General features: G+C 33.6%; 3 protein-coding genes across 4 annotated transcripts; all 3 read right to left on the bottom strand.

Moving 5' to 3' along the window:
* Window positions 1,189-3,274, bottom strand: LOC18604045. Of its 2 annotated transcripts, none has more exons than XM_007036355.2 (4): window positions 2,926-3,274; window positions 2,698-2,834; window positions 1,607-1,771; window positions 1,189-1,492 (listed from the first exon to the last, which is right to left on the bottom strand). In XM_007036355.2, the coding sequence occupies exons 1-4, from the start codon at window positions 3,148-3,150 to the stop codon at window positions 1,375-1,377; spliced, it is 645 nt and encodes a 214-aa protein (XP_007036417.2). In that variant the 5' UTR covers window positions 3,151-3,274; the 3' UTR covers window positions 1,189-1,374. The 2 variants fall into 2 exon arrangements, with proteins under 2 accessions (XP_007036417.2, XP_007036415.2); XM_007036353.2 differs by having other exon boundaries at window positions 2,698-2,819; window positions 2,926-3,270.
* On the bottom strand, window positions 7,762-13,905 carry LOC18604043 (protein decapping 5). The gene is made up of 12 exons (XM_007036347.2): window positions 13,641-13,905; window positions 13,310-13,410; window positions 12,700-12,771; window positions 11,542-12,618; window positions 11,184-11,249; window positions 10,211-10,276; window positions 10,031-10,096; window positions 9,858-9,920; window positions 9,683-9,748; window positions 8,644-8,841; window positions 8,432-8,542; window positions 7,762-8,334 (listed from the first exon to the last, which is right to left on the bottom strand). Exons 1-12 carry the CDS (start codon window positions 13,777-13,779, stop codon window positions 8,188-8,190), a joined length of 2,172 nt encoding a protein of 723 aa, XP_007036409.2. The 5' UTR covers window positions 13,780-13,905; the 3' UTR covers window positions 7,762-8,187.
* LOC18604042 (single-stranded DNA-binding protein, mitochondrial) lies at window positions 17,377-20,586 on the bottom strand. Its single transcript, XM_007036346.2, has 4 exons — window positions 20,227-20,586; window positions 19,699-19,925; window positions 18,543-18,643; window positions 17,377-17,680 (listed from the first exon to the last, which is right to left on the bottom strand). The coding sequence occupies exons 1-4, from the start codon at window positions 20,485-20,487 to the stop codon at window positions 17,601-17,603; spliced, it is 669 nt and encodes a 222-aa protein (XP_007036408.2). The 5' UTR covers window positions 20,488-20,586; the 3' UTR covers window positions 17,377-17,600.

The raw sequence follows: 22,286 nt of genomic DNA, 5'->3' as shown, positions 1-22,286 counted from the left end.
TCACGTTATTGTCACGTGATATAAAAAATAATAAATATTATTTTTATTTAATAATAGATAAAAAATTTTACATGAAAAGTGATTAAAAGATAATCATATAAGAATATGAATCAAGTCAATAATTTCATTCGGAGTAAAAATTAAAAACTGACGAGTGATCGTCGTCATCATCATTGGGTTATTTTTATTTTCGTTAATGGTAATTAATTAACTGTTAATTATAAAAAATTTTATTTTTTAATTTTAAAATAAAATAAAAATATTGATTAAATATAATGAAAAAATAAAAAATTTATTTATTTTATATATCTGAATAAATTAGTGAGACAAGTCAGGCTGTATTCTTGGAGAATGGAAGTGAAGCGTTTTTGAGCTTAGAAAGCCCTTAAGTTTTGGATTGCGTGACTTACCTAAACACTGAAAGTAAAAACAAACAAACGAATAAATAAAGTTTTGATTGCGTGCACGTCATTTTCTTTAATTATTTTAGGTAAATAAGGTTTGTTGCATGGTGATTGTTTTTTATTTTAGGTAAATTCCCTATCTGTGAATTATTTTGTTATTTGATTTTTTTTTTTGTATTTCATATTTATAATGTCACGTTATACAGCAAGAGAAAATTTTTCTCATCTCTTTAATTCTATTCCTCGATTTTTAAAGATTCGAACTTAAAATTTTTAAATATAAGTTTCGTAACTTTAATTATTAGGATATTCTCTTAAGAATGTCTCGACTTGTGTCTAACTCGGCATTATGATTTCTATTTAAAGTTATAAGATATAAAATTTACGAAATCTCAAATAAATAAATAACAAATATTTTTTAAATTTGCTTGTAGATTATCCTCTTAAGAGTACCATTTTATAAATATGTAAAAGTTAAAATTAAAAAAAATATATTTTTAAAATCATGGGTATTTTCATTTTTTAAGATTCTCAATTTTTAATTTTATTTATTAATGAGATAACGATATTTAATTTGGTCAGAGTGTGTAAGATTTATACCGTAATATTGTATCAAATATAAACGTATCTTCGGATAAAAGATAATTTTTTTTATTCTCTTTAACAGTCTTTTCTGCCTAACTTTTTAACATCACTCTTTAGTTTAATACCATAGAAGTAATGCATTAGTATAATTGCTGGGTACAGAACAATGATAAGGACATGATTAAATCACTCTTTCACATATCAAAACTAAGCAAAAGATTGTTGTATGATGTCAATCTCCATTGTTTATTTGTATTTTTTTGTTTTTTGTGTAATCTGTAACTGTAAGAGAAGTTGAGATCCTAAAGAACAAACTGTGCCCAGAAAATGTGAAAATTAGCTTAAAAACTATGTGCATTTTGGATATACTCTAAGCTTTTCATGTTCAAGCTCCATTGGTATAGCTCCTCTTTTTCCTGGATTTCCTTGACGACCTCCAAATAATTGCAGAAGGGCTTGGACAGATTCGATATGGAATCTTTGGGGTAGGAATATCAGGGACCCTGTAATCAAGATTTTGCAAGATAATCACCAAGAAAATTACTTGTTTCCTATCCCAAACATGGGTGCAAGAAAATGAGAAACTTGTAAGAGAAAATTGGTGGTTTTTATCTTACTGTAATCCGGAAATCTCGATTTGGGAAAAGTCCATGTTAGTTGAGCTGTCTAGCCCTGATAGCATTGCTCTGGTCTTGGTCCTCGGTGGCACCAATTCTGGTTGCTTGATGGCAAGAACTCTGCAGTTGAAGCTGCTTGCTATGCTGTCGTGGGCCATGGCCAACCTATGCCGACATCACACCAATGAAAAACACTGATTTGAGTTTTGTTACCAGCCCTTGGCCAGGGTGCAAAGACACCATGACCAATGCAATCTGCAACCATGATTTGCTGCAGTATTTATTGTCATAATTCATGTTACCATGAGATTCAAATCTAATGGTTAACTCTGAATTGGGTAATTTCGCTTTCAACTCTAACATTACTCAGTCAATCAATTTCATGGTTGAAAATAAACAAAAAAGAGAAGGGATTGTATGTAGGAATATAGCAAGTATATGCTAATGAATCTGCTTTCAGACAACTAGCTAGGTTGAGGTTCCCCATAAGAAATCTAGCCTAGTTGACAGCAAACCTCTTGAATCATTGATCATCCCATGATTTCAGAACAGCCCCATGCCTTTAGGCTGCAGGGAACTTTTGTCCATTGCTAATTGACAAGGGAGAAGCATCCCAACAATTACTCAAATCTATACTAATTAACATTACCAGCTGGACCCCCAAAAGGGTTTTTGGCTGTGTCTTACAGGCAATGAACAAAGCCACATGCTTGTACGTGCCGGGTTTAGTGAAAAATGCCTGAGACTTTCCACCCTAAAGTGCGGCCGGCGGGGCCTGTTTTCTTGTGGTCCTTCTCAGCCTCAGGCATCACCGCATCATCATAAAATAATTGGCTACAAGGCTCCAAGTTTTGAACTTGTTTCTTCTTTATCCTGACAAATAATTTAGTCCCGAAATGGCCTGGAAAATTACCATACCTAAGACCTTATGACAGTTTGACCATTTCTTGTACCTTCCTAGAAAGCTCCCCCCAGTCAAAATACCCTGGAAATGGTTTCCCTAATTAACCCCTTCCAGGCTCCGGATGAAACATGGCAACAATGATTAAACAAGGGAAAAAAATCACTGACAAGAAATAAAATTAACTCACTTGTAAAGGAAGCTCTGATCATGGAGACCAACAACAAGAACAGAGGCTCCAATCTCCCGCACGATGGCCAGAATCTTCCTGCCTTCCTGGTCGCCTTCCGTGACAATTATCTCAATATTTGTCTGTAACACAATTCTCTGATTATGGCATATCCGTGAGATAATTGTCACATAAAAAACTTATGGACAAAACGAGAAGAACAGGAAAAGTACTCGAGTTCAAACTCACGTTGAAGAAATTGGAGTTACATGTTTCCTTGAAGGAGAGAGCCAGCTGATAGCCTTGCAAGCGAAGCCGCCTTGCTTTCTTCTTGCTTCTGGATGTAGTGGGAGAGAAGACATGAAGGAGAGTTAGCAAATCACCATAGCGAAGTAAGTTGTGGAGAGCCCATTGCAGTGCTGTTCTTGCTACATCTTCATCCTCTACTACCACGACTATTTTCCTCACATCCATTCCCTCCCTCACCTTTTTGATCCCTTTCCCCTCCTCTCCCTCTCCCTCTCTCTCTCCCTCTCTAGAGCACAAGCAGGGAGACTTTTTCTGAGATGGGATTGTGTCAAAAAGCTAAAACTAAACTGAGAATTGACCTTTTAAATGAGCTTGGGTACTTTTTGTCAAGACTTGCAATTTCCATAATGTTGATTGGGGTTTATAGGCATAAATTGAATCAAATATTGTCATTTGATTAATAAATTTAAATCTAGTACATATTTATATTGCACTAGATTTAAATATGATACACTCTTTTTGTATTAATTTTTAAATTTATTTTTTAAAGAAACGATAACATTTGATTTATAAAATAATGTGCATAATCTGTGTACATACAACAAATCAAATATAAACCTGCCTGTGGACTACTTGCTCTAATCTCTTTGTGTTTCTATCTTAGTTGCCTTTCTCTCTCTAGGTTAGCTAAAATGGCTGGTTAAGAAAATGGCAAGTGATTACTTAGGCAGCTTAACTAAAATATGAAACAGCCTAGCAAATTTAGAGTAGGTGGCCATTGGGACCATTTAATTTACAGCATAAACATGCACCATGTAATTAACTCCTCTTGAATATCATCACCCTTGATCATGTGGCCTTAAATCTCAATTAACTCCTCTTTTTAGTTTAAAAAAAATGGGAAAAATCAGAAAATCTTTATAAATTAATTGGTTAATCAATCATAATCAAGGCCCATAATTATTTGATTTAACAAAATTTTTTGTTATTTATTTGAAAAATAAAAAAAATCGAGTGACGAAATCCCCGAAAATGATTGGTCCTTGTGTCCCCATTGAAAATCCTTTTCAATAATTAATGCCTAGTTGAACTTTATAGGTCCAAAACTATGTCTTTTGATGCCTCTTGATTACCCTTTCTTTTTCTTGATGTTCCAAATATGGAATTTGTTTTATTTGTTCTTGAAAATGATAAGGATGTGGAAAGAGACTTAGTTATTAATTATTATTATAAACATGAAAATTGCCGGCAATTTAAATTACGTAATGATCCATAACTTTTTTCCACCTTGCAAATCTTATAATTCTTAAAAAAATTTAAGCAAAACATTTAATTTAAACAGAAATCTCGATTTAATTATTACGGGATATTTTATTATTACAATTGTAAATAAAAAATTAATTTTTTTTTTCATTTGAAAGAAAAGATGGAGCATGAATTTAAGACCTTAATTTTAATCAACTTTAATTCTAAAGGGAATATCATATTTAAATAGATAACGGCATGTGGAGAAGTTCGATTAAGTCATTATTATTATTATTTTTTTTATAATTTTGTGGAAGACTAGTGCTGGCTGCGGGCATGCAAATTTGCGCGTCATTAGCTGACAATGGCCTACGTCCCACGTTGTACTTGGTGATAACATGTTGATTAAAATAATTGAACAACAATAAATTAAAACTTAATAATAATAATAATCGTGTTACGAAGAATTAGCAGCCGAGTTCGGATTTCGTATTTGGAATAAAAATAATATTTACAAAATAGTAATATTAAAGGTTTAATATTTATAAAAATAAAAATTTAAAATTTTTAGAAAATATAGATATATTATAAAAATTTAAAATTTTTAGAGAGTGAAGCCCTGCAAGACCCCTCTCCTCTGAATATGGTGTTATTGGTCGGTTTTGTTATATTGTCTAATGTATATATTTTGTACATGGTTAGTGAATTAAATATTAATAATTTATTAATAAATAAATAAAGTTTTTATGTGTTAATACATAAATATTATATCCCGAAAATAGTATTTTAGAAGGTGACGATAGGACATGGAAGTTGGAAGAGAAGTGGTTGTGTCGTGGCGTCAGTTCTATTTTGGCTTCATTTCGTCGGCTGTTCCTTCATGTGTCGCAGTAGTTGTTCTTTTCTGATTCTTTTTCCTTTTTTTTTTAAATTCTGTTATTTTTCTTTTCTTTTTTAATTACTATCTTGAGTCCACTTCTTTATGTTTCCACCACTAGGATACTGGGCCTGCGGTAGTGGGCCCAATGACGTTAACGGCCCAGATTCCTTGATTGAACGTTGCAAAAGCATGGGGACGGATAGAGAATCTCTTTTAAGGTATTTATTAATTAAATTTTATTATTTTTCCAAATATCCGATTATTACTTAAAAATTACTATCCATTAAATTAAACAAGTCACCTAAGATTAAATTATTTCAAATTTATTGATTAAATTGATAAAATTTTTATTTATAAAAATTAATAATTTTATCTAAATCCGTCTCAAACTCAAATATGAAATGTTCAGACCTTATGTAATTAGATTCAATAATTCTAAAAATCCAAAAATTAAATACCCATTACCATCCCTCTTGTTGCATGGGTTCCTTTTAAAGCAATTAATCAATCTTCTATACATTTATTTTTGTTGTCAAAGACCTTTTAAGGCCTTGTTTTCTTTTTGCAATGTAAGCTTATTATTGGGGAATTTGTTTGCATTCTTAGATACAAGTGAGTAGCAACAAATCAAGGATCTATCATGTAGAAAGGTGTACTCAAGGTATAGTAATTCATTATGTTGCCTACAAATCAAACTATATATTCCTCAATTTCTTTCCTTCTTTCCCTCATAATGGTTCCTTTTTCCATTCTCCTCATTAACCCTCTCTGCCTGAGGTATTCTTCCTAGTGAGATCAAAGCCAAATTATTCCAAAGCCCTCTCAAAGCAGCTCCTTCTCATGTCTTCTACTACAATGGAAAAAAAAAAAAGGAAATCTAAAATGGTGTCTGTCTCTGATGTTGTCAAAGAACACTGGGCAACATATGGAAGAAATTTCTTTTCCAGACATGATAACGAAGAATGTGAACCTGAAGGTGCAAATAAAATGATTGAATACCTTAGAGATCCGGTCTCAAAGAGTAAGGAAGGAGCCAAGTATGGAGATTATGTCCTTCAATTTGCTGATGACTTTGCATACACTGATCCTGTGGATGGAAGTGTGGCCTCAAAGCAACATGACATGGATGCCCAAGTGGCACTGAAGCCATTAATAGATTTGGCATTGTCTGTATCAATGCTGAAGGACTTCACAGCAATGGAGGAACCCACAGGCTACAGTCATCACATAATTAAATTTATGTATAACCATTTACTAATGAATTATATTTATAGGAGAATATCGAAATCCACGCTCTCACCTGCTGTAACTATTTCGATTATTTAAACCTCGGTTCATTCTTGCAACATATAAATATACTCTTAACTCTAGCTAAGTTTAAGAATTAGAAGCAAACTGTTCATCAGTAGCTATAACAGTAAATTTCTTGAGCTTTTAAGTTACTGATCATTTCATGGAGGGATTTTCTCACGAATGTGAGATCATCACTCTGAAAAGATTGATGAAAGCTTTCATCTCTTGGATGAGTCCTGTCTTAAACCTCAAGGAAACGGTGAGTATTGATTGAATATTTCCTTTGCCAGGGTGAGTCTTTGAACTGTGATTTTCAAGTAATTTCCTGCACCATTAATGGAGGAAGGAAAGGTAACTGGTAGGATTGAAAGGAAGAGAAATATTCTTAACGAGTTAAAAGTAAAGATTGAAAGGAAAAATGTGGAAAGCAAAGCGGAAGGTATGGTGAATGCCATACTTGTGGAAGCAAGTTTGTCATGAGATTAGCATTTCACAGCAGAAACAAGTTTTTAGGTAGAGATCACTTTAATTGTTAGGGGTGGCAGAAAAAATGGAGAACAAAAAAAAACATATGAGAGATACTATACTTGTGGAAGTGAACACCATGATAGCCATAATTGTGTTCTTTACTTTTGACACAAAGTCATTTAAAAAGCGGTACAACATATTATTTAATGTGTCTGTTTTAAGGAATTCGTTTCTTATCAATATAAAGTATAATTAATCATTTTTTTAAAGTGAGGGTAAGGAAATTTGAACCGTGCTTATTAGATTAAAATCATGCACGAATCAATGAACTAAATGCTCGGATGTAAAACATAATTAATCATTTGATAGAGTAGTATTTTTAGTCATCCATTAAAGAATTTGCTTCTCTCGGAATAAGGCCTAATCACTTGATTGAGTAATATTCCTAGTGATGCAGCAATTAGTAACAAAGCGAGAATAATGATCAATTTTGAGGAGATACATCATACATGTTCATGCTGCTAGGTGCCTCCACTGCTTCTTACTTAGTTCCCGATTCCATTGATCATTGCTCCATTGTTGATTTGCTGCAATTCATTCTCACAATTTTACACCTATTGCTTTCATAAAGTCATTTGTTCTTAAAAAAAATAAAATAAAACAATTTTCTTGTCTTAATTAATTTCAAATAAAATCATATTTCTTTCTTTTACTTGTCAAATCCAAGTCCGAATCCAATCCAATCCAACCGAGTTTGAAATCGACAAAAATCAAAAGTCCTCACCAACTCTAACTCAAAATGATTTGAATCCGAAACAGCTTGAATATAAATTGATTTTACTTTAAAATTCAATAAATTGAATTCAAAATAAACCGGACCTAATTAATCCAAGAATTAAACCCAAATGATTTGAATCCGAAAATGATCCGAACCTGAAATGACCAATATCTAAAATGATCCAAACCCAAAATGACCAGAGTTTCCTTTGATCCAAAATGGCAGAATCGTTGCTCAAACATTATATGTCTTCTCTAAGAAAAGAAAGAAACAAGAAAGAAAAAGAAGGGCAGCCAACAAAATTACCAAATACATCCTTATAGAACTGTTGGTAATTAGCAGAGAAAAGTTGAATCCCAGCACGGCAATGCAGGACCTGCAACAACTTTTACCTGCTTTAAAATCAATTAGCTAAGATGGATTAACCTAAGGACTTTTTCGCATAGAACTCATAATGATTCATTTCAGGTCGGCCGGCTTGTTGCTTTAGCACTGGCAAAACCATTACAAGCATTAAGTTAAATTCCCAATTTCTTATTTCTGCTAGATGCCCTTTGTTAGATCATATGCCTATCACAACTACATTTAAAAGAGCTAACTAGGTTACACGACTCCATACAGCCCGTCCCTGGCCTCTCCCACCATGTTCATATCCCCTTCCATATCTAGAACCCCGTGACCAGCCACCATGCCCTGCTCTCCGACCACCATGTCCACCACGATTAATATGGAAACCGCCAAATGTCTGAAACATCCATCATCAGGCAAAAAGTAAAAAAAAATCAAATACCCAATACCCAAGCATAAATCTAACAGAGGAACAGACCATGAGAGCAAACTACCTCTGCATCCAATTTCTTCTGCTCGGAAAACTTAGACCTTCCTTTCTTTGGCTTGTGATCAAATGTATTGGAAGAAAGAGAATCAAAAAACTCATCCTTAACATACACAGGCTGTGAAACAGAGGGCAAGAAGGTGTTACCATAAACAAATAGAAACCGGATTAAACATTATATAATAAAATTAGAGTAACAATCAATTCTAGCAATCTCACCTTTATGTCAGCTTTTAGCAGTCCTTCTGCATCTTCATGTTGTCTATCGTCTTCCTGACTATCATCTGCATCCCCATTGTCTTCTGATGTACCTTTACTACTTTTGCCAAGTTGATTCCAGACCTCCTCCTTGTTGAATTTCTCATTCATTGCCTCAAAATCAAAATCCGTAGGGTACTCAGTAACAGAGAGTGAAATCTACAAATCAAAACATTTAGCAATTATAATAGCTCAACATAAATTTGAGGATGATCTCTCCCTCGTAATAGGCATCTCCCAAGAACAGAAAAAAGGATAGGGAGGATTGGAAGAACAAAGTGATCTTCTCTATAATAACCTGAGCCTCTTTAGCAGTTCAACTGCATGTCCATTTTCTCAAACCTAAAAGAGTCGGTTCAGCTTTAACTTTTTTCCTTTTTCTAAACTCAAGATGCCCTACTGCAGCCTTATACAAGTGGAATGGGGGCACCAGTTTGTAACATAAGGTGTGTGTAATGTGAGATTGGGGATGCCTGTGTCAATGGAATTTAATCTGTGTGTAGCATTTTGAGCCCACATGAAACCAGAGGAAGGAAAAGAATCAGGACATCTGGATCCAGTATTAGATAATTTAATTTCAGCAAGTTTTTTTACCACAGCTACTCTTCAAATACTATGTTAAGAAGTTTGATTATTTTAAACAATGCATTCTGAAAAAGCAATATTGAGTCAGAAAAGATCTCAAAATATTGCCATTTAGCATAGATTAATAATTGCATAATTCAAATTTAATGCTGAAAGAGGTGTATGGCTTAGACTTTCAATTTAAGGGGAAATCTTTCTAATTAACCTATTGCTTTTTAATTGATCATTCCTTCAACAGTTTAATTCTATTACAAGCTTTATTATCACTGATGCAAGTAAAATATCATACTAATTAGCAGTCTAAAGTTTTGGCCTTTTCGATCCAATGACAGGTATAAGTTTCTAAAGTGTTCTGAGCTACTAATTTGTAATTTAAAAAAAGAAGGAAAAGAAACCACAAAAACACATTTATTACCCCGTTTGTTCTTCCTTGCGCACGGCCCCGGCTACCATAATAAGGGCGTGGAGCAGTTCCATTCATCTAGGAGATTGAGAATCCACATAAAATTTTATGAAAATACAGACACTCAGTTAGAAGACAATAACTTATAAAATTCTGTGAGTTAAAAGGAAAACATATGGAGTACTACCTTTTCCATTCCCCCTGTGTGGCTTCTGTTACTTGGTTGAAAGTGTGATGCAGTTCCATACAACTGAAAGGGAAAATGAAGTGGCACAAAGACATATAATGGAGTTCCCATGATATATAAGTCCATCAAAGGTAAAGTGAAGTTCTGTAACTCAAAGAAGCTAAAAGAATTACCCCATTTCTTCTCCCCCTTACATGGACCTTATTAGTGTGGTGAGACTGCAAAGTAACTCTATTGGACTGGAAGATATATAGAACAATTCCAAACAAATATGTGAAAATGTAAATGATTGACAGAAGGTAAATACCAATATTCATAGCATATAAAGAATATAAACTGTATTTCCTCATTACATTGTTTTCTCTTTCCTCCACATGGCCCCTAATAATTCGGTGAGTATGTGAGGTGGCAACATGTGGCTGTAAGGAAACAGCATGAGAGCAAAGATCAAACATCTTATCGTGAACATAATATAACAAAAGCTGAACTGAAAGACAGTAAATATTGAATATACATGAAGAAACAAACAAGAAGTTGGAAAATAGTATACAGAATAATTGTACCTAATATACTACAGAGATTTTGCACATTCAGATTAGTGAATAAAAGGAAAAAAAAGGAAGGAAAACTAAAGCATTCTACATAAGTTGGAAATTGAAAAAATCATGTAGTCATATAAATGTTCAAAACAGACGATTAACCAACAAACCCTAAATAATTAATCATGTTAACCAAAAACAACAATAAAAAGGAAGCAAAAGCATGGCAATTAATTATCAAAAAGAAAATTGACACAAAAATGGATATAATAACACATGTTTATCCAGAAAATATGATAAATAAATAAGTAAAATGGGTTAACCCAATTCCTCTAACTTGATCCCCAAATAATCATGCAGAATAGTAGATGCAAGAGAGAAATTTGCATAAGTATCCCTAAGAAATATTACAAAAGAAAAGAAAAACATACCGAAAAGGACTTAAGGAAGAGTTGCTTAACATTAGGCAAATTAACAGGACAACACAAGCCACCTCAATCATTCTGTGGATTAAGGATATTTATTAAGAATTATATTATTCCCCCGCCCCCATGCAAAAAATAAATAAATTAAGAAAAGAAGCCAGTTAACCTCATGTATGAGTTGCTCAAATTTGATTTAATATCATGGTCAAAATAGAAACTTCAAAACTGATAGGTATTCATGGAATTTAACACTCCAGTACATATTCAGTTAAAAACTAAAACTTAACCTATCAAACTTTAAGAAAAGCAACATCAATGTGCCTAAATGCAGCTTCAAAGGTTAAAGAAGATTGATACATTACCCCATTTCTTCTTCCCCGTACAAGCCCCTTGTCATGGTGTTGAGAATCCAAAGAAGCTTCATTCATCTGTAAAAGCAAAATGCATCAGGATTCCAAATCACAGTTTAATTGCAGAATGAATATACCATAATATATATAGAAGCGGTATGTATTATGTGTAGCCCAAAGTAGAGAAAAAAAATATCTGCGTATGTAGGATATTAAGAACAATAACCCAGAGAAATATCTAAGGTAGCTAGAATGCACGCATGCACACACACAGAGATGTATCACTGACATTTCCAAATTGACAGTGCACCACTCGAATACAGTTGTTATCTTATTGATCTTGACATTGGGAAAGACAAGGAAGAAATACCTTTCCAGATGATACGGATGCTGTGGGCAACATTGGTGCCTGAGCCTCGTCTGCATCTGTTGACAGTGGTTCTAATGTTGATGTTTGAACCACCTCAATATCTTTCTGAGCAGTTTGGAGGGGAAGAGATGAAGAAAGTATTCTGGGTGGACTAGTGGGTGCGGACTGCAAAAGCTGGCCTGGGGTCACTAGAGAAGGAGTTGGTACCTCAAGTTGATTTGAGCCAGATGTCCCAACAATAGGAGGTGTAGGTGTGGGCATATTTGGATAAGAGGAAGTGGAGCCAAGAGTTGATTTAGATTTCTCACCGAATTGAAGAGCAATATTATTTGTATCCACAGAAGAAGTCAAGGAAGATGCTAATGACAAGTTAGAACTCAATGTTAAACCAGGAGCATTAGGGTCAAAATATGCAGTGTAATTTGATGCTTCATTAGAAACTAATGAAGCAGCATGAACTATAGGAAGCTTAGAGTGCAAAGCTGAGGAAGAGATTGATACAAATGTAGAGTTTAGGGTGCTAGCACTTGAAGGTGGCAGCACTGTGGGGTTCTGGGAGCTAGCACTTGAAGGTGGCTGCATTGTGGAGTTCTGGGGGCTAGCACTTGAAGGTGGAAACAATATGGAATTCTGGGAGCTAGCACTTGAAGATGGAAGCAATGTAGAGTTGAGGGAGCTAGCACTTGATGTTGGCAGTAAGAGATGAGGAATTTCTGGCAAGTGTGTTGCACCACTCGGTATGGATGCATCTACGGTGGAATGTTCCATCTGCTGTGTCCCAGGAGATGCTAACAAGCCAGGTGGTGGCCGAAGCAAAGATGGGTGTAAATAAGAATAACCTCCTGAGGGCCCATTCAATCCTTGCCAATACATTGGCACAGTATGCTCGTTGCTGTTTACAGTGGGAGGAGTTGAAGAACCCCAAGAAACCATATGTCCCACAGGGTGATATTGAGGCACACTGCCTTGGTAATTTGAACTTGGAAGTGCCAGCTGTGAATTGGAACTAAAACTTGTCATGGAACTAGTACTAGAATGTGGCAAGCTTGAAGATGCAGCAGGATGTTGATAATGAGACTGCAAAAGGAGTTACATTAAATAAATTATTCTTCATCCACAGCACAATGGGTACAAAACTTTCTTGTTTAAATTTCATGCCTGAATGATAGCAGGATCATCAGGTATGGCTGCCACACTCTGCACGGACAGTGAAGACAAAACTTGCAAATCCTGACAGAGCAAGGACAAAAGGTACAACTCAGAATCCAATAAAACAAGATAAAACACTTATAGATTTAGGCAAAATTATTATTCTCAAAAAAAAAAAAGACCAAGAATTAAAAACCTATCATATCTATTACAATCTCAAAACCACAGTTGCCGATAAGAATGCAAATAGAGTATTAATTATAGAGACCAAGTTATAAATTTTCACCTAATTTAACACCATCTTACAGCTACAAAATAGAATTTTATGACCCTGGACTCAGTACATTCCACGCAGAGCACAGACCCTTAAAACCAGAATGCACTAATTTCAAACATTACATAAGAGACAAAGCAGTTCTTTATTTCCATTTTCAAACCCGACCTGAATTGTGTTTACCAGGGAAGAATATTGCTTGCTAAATCCCTAAACAATTTTTCTAACTTCCATTACGAAACATCTCCAACATAATTTCCACAACCCAAAGTGAAAAACTAATTATTATTAAACTTCCAGTAACAATAACTATTACCAAAGTGTCAGTGGCATTATTTATTATACCTTAATGTCGCTTCCTCGGAAGTATATGTAATCATAAACTTTGTCGCTTGGAAGAACCTGCGGCCCATCCTTCTTTCGTCCTTCCGTACCAAAAGATCTTACTGCAGGGGAAAAAAGAAATGCAGATATCATCAAATTCCATTGCTTATAATCTTCGCAATTTGATGCAAAAATGTGATCGATTCATTCCGTCACATAAAAGAAATCCTTAAACCATTTCTTTCCTTTCTTTTTCTTCATTAACATTATAAAAGAAAAATACCCAAATTAATCATAAACTGCAAAACGAAGAAAGGAAGGGGAAGAAGAAAGAATGGGGGGCACAACGCACCGTTTTTGAGGCCAATGGAGGATTCGTGAGGGTTGATACGGAAAAGAACGCCTTCGTACCGGATTTCGGACTTGGAAATAAGGCTTATGAAGCTTCCGACGTAGGAATCCGCTGATTGGGAAGCCTCCGTCGTTGCCATTTTCTCTCCTTTTTAACGGAAAAAAAAAATTAAGAGAAAATGGAAACAAAAGTGTTTGTTTCTCTTTCGTAAATGCAGAGAGATAGAAAAAGCAAAACGAAAGTTTTTCTTGGTAAAGAAGAAAGATGCTGCCCGGGGTAGTGGAAGGAAAGAACCGTGCTGCTACATGGGCTGGGCCTCCGATCCATTTATTTATTTCTTTTGCTTAAGCCAAATCAGCAAATATATAATTAATTTAAAATATTTAATTATTATATAACTGATAAATTTATGTGAAATTTTTTTATTATAAAACATATTGATTACGTACTAATCTCATATAAATAAAAAATAAAAATATAAAATTAATGTTAATTAATTATAATGTAAATATTAAAAATATTTTTTAAAAAAAAAATTTTACTTGTACCCATTGTGACTTCAACTTTTTCATGTGACATCTTGTTATTTATTTTTTAATTAACATTTTGTGAATATTTTTTTCAATTAATATAGTGTCATAGAGAGTGAGTTAGATTGTTAATTCAGCTTAAAATTTGGGTTATCCCTCTAACAATGTAACATCCCACTTCGAGATGTTAATTTAATGAAAATATTTTGACAAATTAAGGTGAATTATAGATGTTGGTAATGTGCGAATATATGTGAGAATTAAGGTGGAGATGTGAAAAAAATAAAATAATAAAATAATAATATTATCAAAATAATAATGGTGAGTGATTATATGAATATATGTGAAACTAAGAAGAATTCTAAGGAACGGAGTATTGGTGATAGGTGATGAGTGATGAGTATATGAAATAAAATATATATCATGTTAAGGGAAGAATTCTCTATCATGGTCACATGTCCTCCAAGGAGTATATAAGTGATGGAATTATTATTATAAAGCATTAAAATGAAGTTTTCTGCCCTAACTAGAGCCAAGAACACTTGAATTTTCAAAATTTTTATCTTAGAAGCTGGACATTTGAGTTAAAGTGGAGGAACTGCCCTTCTTGAAGCTTGTTTCCAAGTTTAAATGTTCAAATGTTGTAATGCAGTCAAGGGATGAAGCAAAGGGCTGAGAAACTCCACTAAACGGGAGGTAAAACAGTCCTTAAGCAAATCGACTTGGTGGGAAGAAGCTGCTGCCGAGGGGTTCTTTGAAGACCCATGTACAAGCAATGCACTCCAAGAAAGAAATGAGGGACTCTCAGCTGAGGGAGGTTATTGAAGATTAGTTGGAGAAAAACCAATTGGATTAAAGGTTGAGGGGTAAGAACTGTGAGTGAAACTAAGACTTAAGTCTGAACCTTTTTATGGAAATTATATACGGAAAAATGGTGATGAAATTCATTAATGTTCTTGAATTAACCATTTTATTATTAGGAGGTTGACATAGAAATGAGATAGCAATTGGAACTTATTAAGTGAGGAGTAGTATTTGAAATTGGCAGAATTGTGAAGGTAAGAAAGTAGCTCAAATCAAAATATAATTGCTACTATACTTGCTGCCCAAATTGTATAATGTGCAGTGTTGAACCTAGTACTGAGAAATGACATTGTGTATGCTGCCAGTGAACATTTGAGCTGACAGTTTGACTACTAAAAAGGAATTGGGGTGAAGGAGCTAGTTAATTAAGCACTTGGTGCCAAATACAAGTTGCTAAAAACTTTCTAATTAAAACCCTTCATTTAACATGGACAAACTATTGGTGAGATGTCCCACCGATTGAGGTGAGTAGATGTTAAATTTCAAAACTATATTGTTATAAATATGTTATATATGTTACACTTGATAGTTGAATGAAATTGTGAAAAGAATGAGCTGGTAGAAAGCCTTAAATTATTTATAATTGTGATAAAGATTTTAAATTCTTTTTTTATTATTATATATATGTATATAATTACATGCTTTTAAAAATAGGGAAACAAACATTTGACAAGTTTTTACTTGTAATCTGCCTTACAACCTTTGTGTGGTACTTAAGCTAATGGTCATTATTTGACTTATGAAACGTGATGGTTTTACTTGCTATTTTCATCAATCTATGTTGTCTGTTTTTTTTTTTTTTTTTTGAATAGCAATGTATGTTGTTTGATTAAAGTGCCATGCCTCAAAATAAATTTCTGCATAAACATTTGATTTATAATTATACTACATATTATTTTATCACGTTTCGTGAATGCATTAGAATTATATTGATTTTTCTTTTTAAAAAAATGAAGACACTCGGGGATAAGATATGTTACCACACTAGATTAATGTAATCTTTGTACACAAAGTAATGATGATTGATTATTGATATTTGATTACAAAAGGGGATCTGGAGCCCTTATTTATGTTCGGTGGCGTGAAAAGTTTCCACGAGTAGGTAAAGGGGGGACTTGAAGCGTTAACTTATATTTGATGGTTTGGGGAGATCCCACGAGTAAGTAAAAGAGACTTGAAGGCTCGATTTATATTTAACGGTGTGGAGAGTTTCCATAAGTAGTTGATGATGCTATTGACATAAGAGAGTAAACCTAAAGGCTATACTAAATCTATTCGAAGATGATGCTCATTTATTGATTTTTATTAAACACGGCATGGCATTAATATTTGAAATCTATTTTTACATGGCAAATGAGATTTGTGTATTCATTGGTGATTGATTATTATACATTTTTTTGTTTGAGATTGCTCATTTTACACTTGCCATTGGATTTACTGTTGAAAAGAGACTAAAGCTAAATAATTTTCCAACATGCTAATTATAGCTATTTTCATATCTGTTTACTTATGAATTATTTTTCTCTAAGACTTGCAAGGCATAAAAAGGAAATCTCTCAGTTTAATTAATTATATTTTCATCGCTTAGTCTTGGATTTATAAATATTTCAACTTTATGTTTGTTTCCCTTCCCTGCATGCTCATCGAGTCAATGATCACTGAGTCTATGAAACTCACCCACATATATTATTATGCAGATAAACAAATAGTTGGGGACATCGTTGGCGATGATATTTTCTCCAATTGTGTAAGTAAATGGCATCTCCTAATGTTCCCTCGTGTCACTCCGCTGTCAAATAGTTGAGTCATTTTCAATTTAAAGAAATGTTGTATTTAAAACTAATTTGGGCCAAGACCCCTGGATGTTATGACATTAAATTTAGAATAATATTATTTAAAACATGATGTACAAGTACATGGTAAATTGTATTATGAAATTTTACATGTGAGGAAATCAAGTTGCTAGTTTAAGGCATATTATTATTATTATTATTATTATTATCATATTTAAAGAAATATTCGAAGCTTTCGTGGTGAATTGAAGATAAGAATTTTAATTAGTAAATTGAATTAAACATAAAAAACTTGTCAAGTTGTGTGAGTTTACTTGCATGACTTGTCCGTCTGTAACGGCCATACGAGTAGGTCGTTATAAACAAGACCCAAACCTATCTCTCTAGCAATCCACAACATCTCACGTATTCCACGTAAATAAGAAACAAGGTGAATTTTATGCATATAAACATAGGATATTTCACAACTTATCAGACATATTGTTTGAATTGAGAATGTGAACTCGTGAATCCAACATTCTGCAGGCTGATGAACCATACAGAGATATATCATCAAAACAGGGATAGTCAACTACTCCAGCCAACTCAGCCAGGAATATTAGTTATTAAGATAACTGCTTTACACATAACATGCAATTTCAAGAACTTTCGAATTGGCGCAAACTTTTTCATCCATAAATTACCTTTAAACATAGTATGATTACAAATGCGAAAACTGGTTCCATGCAAAAGAAATTTTTAGTTCTTTAACGATAACCAACAGTTGCTAGTTTCTAGTAAATGCCAGCACCCTTCAATTCTCTTGGAGTTGCTTGCTGGGTATTATCGCCTTTTCCCAAAACTAAAACCCGACCTGCAAAATTCACAGCAAAGATTGCGATAAAAGTCAAGGAGAAACTTGTTATGGTGCAGAACTATGAAGTTATTTGTCAACTTGCCTTCACCGAAAATAAAAAGTACTAATCTCCTATTATTTCATCCATGCACTAGTAAACCAAAAGCACAAAAATGGAAAAAAAAAAAAAGAAAAGAAAAAGAAAGGATTATGCCAATAAGCCACAAGAAAACCTAAAGTCAGATTCATCCATGAATGGTACAGTCACCATTCATGAAATAGAAGAATTTAATTATCAGCAGAAAGGAAAAAAAAATCAAGAGAGATGATATTGTTATCATAAGCACAGCTGTGACCATTTTGAATATTATAATGTAGGATCTATACCTTTGACTAAGGTTTCAAATAGAATAACAAACTGATTCGAATATATATAACCACAACCTATGTAGAAGAGTAATGCTATTAAACTTTTTTCGAAGGAAAGCAATACAAGTAAAATTTGATGTGCTTAAAAACACAACAAAAGTCAAAACGCATTCATGGGTTCAACAAACCAAAAAATTAATGTTTAATCATCAAAACCACTCACCATTTTGACCAATAGTGACACATTAGAATGTTTGGTTTTGTCAAGTGGGGAAATAAAGCATGGCATGACATGTTAATCAAAAACAAATTCTCATTACTCATGTCAAAATCCATATTAAAGCACTAAAAACCTCTCAGGATAAAAAGAAAATGTTGAGAGAATAAGTTTAATTTTTTTTTTTTTTTGGTAGTGAATACTCAATAGAGAAAGTAATTAGTTCAGTTCAGATATTTTTCTGTCCATCCTTGAGCATATTAAAATAAAGAATGGAAGAAATAATATACATACCATTTCGACGAATGGAAACCTCTCGAATCCGTCGAACCAGACCAGTGATTGGGTCAGTGAAGATTTTTGTCTCCAGATTTCCCTCCAAATATAAGGTCATACTACATCACCCAAATGGAAAAAAACAGAGAGAAGAATATTACAGCCTAGATCAAGAATGAAGAGAATCAACAGCTGATATAATCATGACAAGGAGTTGCAGTCAATAGGATATAAGGCCATGCTCAAAACCAGATTACTATATCGTTCAGTATCCCACCCATTTGAAAGGACTGATTAGACTCTTCATTTTGAATTTTATACATCAACAGAACCAATGACCACAAGTGTTGACATTAAAAACAAATCTCTATGGAAAACAGGTCTGCTTAGAAATGATCCAGCAAAGTTTCCCCACCCAAGAACATTCAATACACAAAGCCATTCATTGAGCAATCTTTCAAAACCAACTATTCTGTTGACATTGACTGGCTAATGAGCATTGGTTCTCCCAAGACTCCAGATGTTTGGCGTTGACCATCTAATGAGTCAGTTCACAGTCATTTAATGATACAGTGCATAGCATCTTTTAAATATTTTCTAAGTCATAGATCCATGCTTATAAAAGGAAGATATTTTGCTAATGACAACCTTATGATGCAATAAAGGAGTCATTGCTAGGAAAATTCTGCATCATTCCATTATCTTCAATGTCAACTTAGTCCTCATTCTTGTACTCACTCTTATCGTGCATTTCACACCCATTATGGATGGCTTATCCTGCAACAGTTTCAATAAAGGGACTATCCAATTCTACATGTAAATAGATTTTTTATGCTCTCTGAATTTGGTAGTGGATAACTGCACAGTTATCCAAGAATTAGCTATAACAGAGCAATGCAAGACAACTTCCTCAAAAACAAAATGCCTAATAACTTTAATGAATTGGTCATGTCAGAGCATCCACCCATCGTTTACAGCATGCTTCTGTTCTCTACATCAAAGACAATCCCATTCATTGACCCCTATGCTAACTTTTGCAGATAACAAGGGTCATTGTTAGAAATGGCAGTAAGGAATGAAACTCAAAAGGAGAAGAAAATGGACATCATCTAAAACCAAAAGAAGCATTTCAGCATATTAAGTAATATGAAAGACGCTTAGAATAAAACCTCACCCGGGTACAACATGTTTCATGAGGAGCTCTCCCAACTTGTCTTGGTAAACGCAAATTCGATGCCACTGAACAGCACAGCGGTTGGCATACTCCTGCGGTTCCTCATTCTCGTGCGGCCTCCTGTTGTTGCGAATCCCACCTGTCGCCACTGAAAACATTGTAACCGCCAATCCACTCCTCAGTTTCTTCTGCACGGGGGTCTGCCCTACCTGTCCGACCAATATTGCCTACAAAAAAAAAAAAAAAAAAAAAAAACCGAAACGTCAAGAACCACTCTGAGTTAACTTTTGGAACACAGCTCCAAAACTAAATATTTCAACCTCGAACAGCAGCTGCCAAATGCCCATATTAAACTCAAAAGGACAATCTGTTTGAATATTCATCCAAAATTCCAGAGACCAAAAAAAATCCATACGATTTCCTTTTAATTTAGCTACTGCCAAAAGCTTTCCTAACAGAAAGTTTCGAATTTGAAGAATAAAGTTAAGAAGAAAGAAAGCAAAACCAGTAGGGTGAAATTGAATGCACCTTATAAACGCCCACATCGAGGCCATTCTCAAGCGGGCTATCGTACAAGCGTCTCTGGGTGTTGGAGTCCTTGGAAGATTCCGACAGCGTTGAGGGTGGAGATGGAGTTGAGTAGGGAACTGAGTCACTGTCCGAGTCGCAAGATTCAGTAGAGGAGGAAGGCGTGGTGGTGCAAAAGGGCATTGAAAGTTGAGGGGTTTTGGGGTTGGAGAGAAGAGATCGATAAACCCTTCGTGATAAAACTGCCATTGATTTCGCCATTTTTCCTTTTGGAAAGAATATCAAAATGAAATGGAAATTCTGATTGGGGTTTTAGAGTGGCTTAAACCCTAGTGACATAAACTCAGCTCAAATGGTACACTGACATGAAATGCATAAAACTAATTAATTTTTAAGTCATATTTATGATTAATTAAAGCTCACAATTTTGTAATTAAAAATAAAAAATCGTGAAAAAAGAAGATAAAAATAAGAAAGTAAAAGTAACAATAAATAATAAATGGATATACTTATCTTTTTGTTTAAATATTTTACTTAAGAAAAGCACATATAACAATCTTCAAATTCTATTTATACAATTATAAGCATAGTTATTAGAAGTAGATTGTATCCAATAATTGCTGGTTAATGTCACGTGTTAGAACTTAAACTCAATCTCGTGTAATTTTAAACTCTAAAAATAAATTTTAAATAAATTTTAAAAGTTAAAAAATAATGAAAGCAAAAGAAAAGGAGAAGATAGAGTTTTTGAAAAATATAATACTTTGTATTTCTAAGGGGTGTGTTATAAATGAGGCGAAGATGTCTATTTACAAGCTGATAGCCCTTTTGTTAGATAATATTAAGATTTGGATTTAACAGGATGTCACGCCTAACGCTTTCGAAAGGAAGTAAGTAGAATGTATACAAAAATCCCACATTAGATACGTAAAAGGATCTCGAGAGGCTTATAAGAAGTGGTGCTACACATCCACTCAGGTTAACTTTTTTAGTATCGAGTAGGTAAAGAAATCCTAAGAACCTTATAAACGGTGGCGTTGCACGCCCCATCAAGTAAACCTTTCGTAACACCTCGAGAAGGAAGTATACAAGATGCATCACATCAGGCAGATAGGGAAATTTTGGGAGCCTTATATGCAATGGCATTGCCTTTTGGGGTCATCGTCGAATTGAGAGAGGTGAGAATGCCATGCCTAACGCTTCAAGAAGGAAGTAGGTAAGGTGTATATCTAGAAATCTCACATTGGGCAAGTAAGAGAATCTTGAGAGGCTTATAAGCGGTGGCGTTAACTATTGAGGTCGTCATCAAATTGGGTGAGTGAAAATGTCATGCCTAATGCTTTAGGAAGAAAGCAAGCAAAGTGTACATCCAAAAATCTCACATTAGGCAAGTAAATGAATCTTGAGAGGCTTATAAACGGTGGCGCTGCACATCTTATCAAGTTAACAATTAATAGATCATTAATATTGAATTAATAAAACTGCTTCTTTAAAAAAAATTTATACTTTATTTATTAAATTACAAGCATAGTTACCAAAATCGAACCAAATCATAATTCATTCAAAACTTTGAGCTTAAATTCAATCATCGCATCATTTACATCAATGTTGGGTTTATAAAAAAATTTTAAATATTATAAATAAAATAATAATTTATTATTTATTTTATCATTCTTTCTTAAATATAGCACTGATTCCACTTTTTAGTCTTACAAAAGAAACTATTAAAAGGATTTTAATTTTTTTGACATAATATCTTAAAAGGTTTTTAAATTATTCAAAAAAATTAAAATAAATTATTATTTTTTTATTTCAATCAAATTCTTATATTTTTATTTTGAGTCAAATAAGCATTTATCATTAATAATTTATTAATTATCATTAATCAAAATATCATTTATCATTTTATATCATGTGACATATTAATGTATTATAATGAATGATGATGTGATATACTGACATTATCATATGTGTAATTTTTTACTTCTATATCAACTTCATACCATCAACAAACGGGCATAAAAACTTAATTGAATATAATAAAAAAATAAAAATTTATT

The sequence above is a fragment of the Theobroma cacao genome, chromosome 3 (genome assembly GCF_000208745.1).
Source record: "Theobroma cacao cultivar B97-61/B2 chromosome 3, Criollo_cocoa_genome_V2, whole genome shotgun sequence".
NCBI classification, from domain to species: domain Eukaryota; kingdom Viridiplantae; phylum Streptophyta; class Magnoliopsida; order Malvales; family Malvaceae; genus Theobroma; species Theobroma cacao.
Note: the sequence above shows the minus strand (reverse complement) of the source record. Positions and strands in the feature narration are given on the sequence as shown.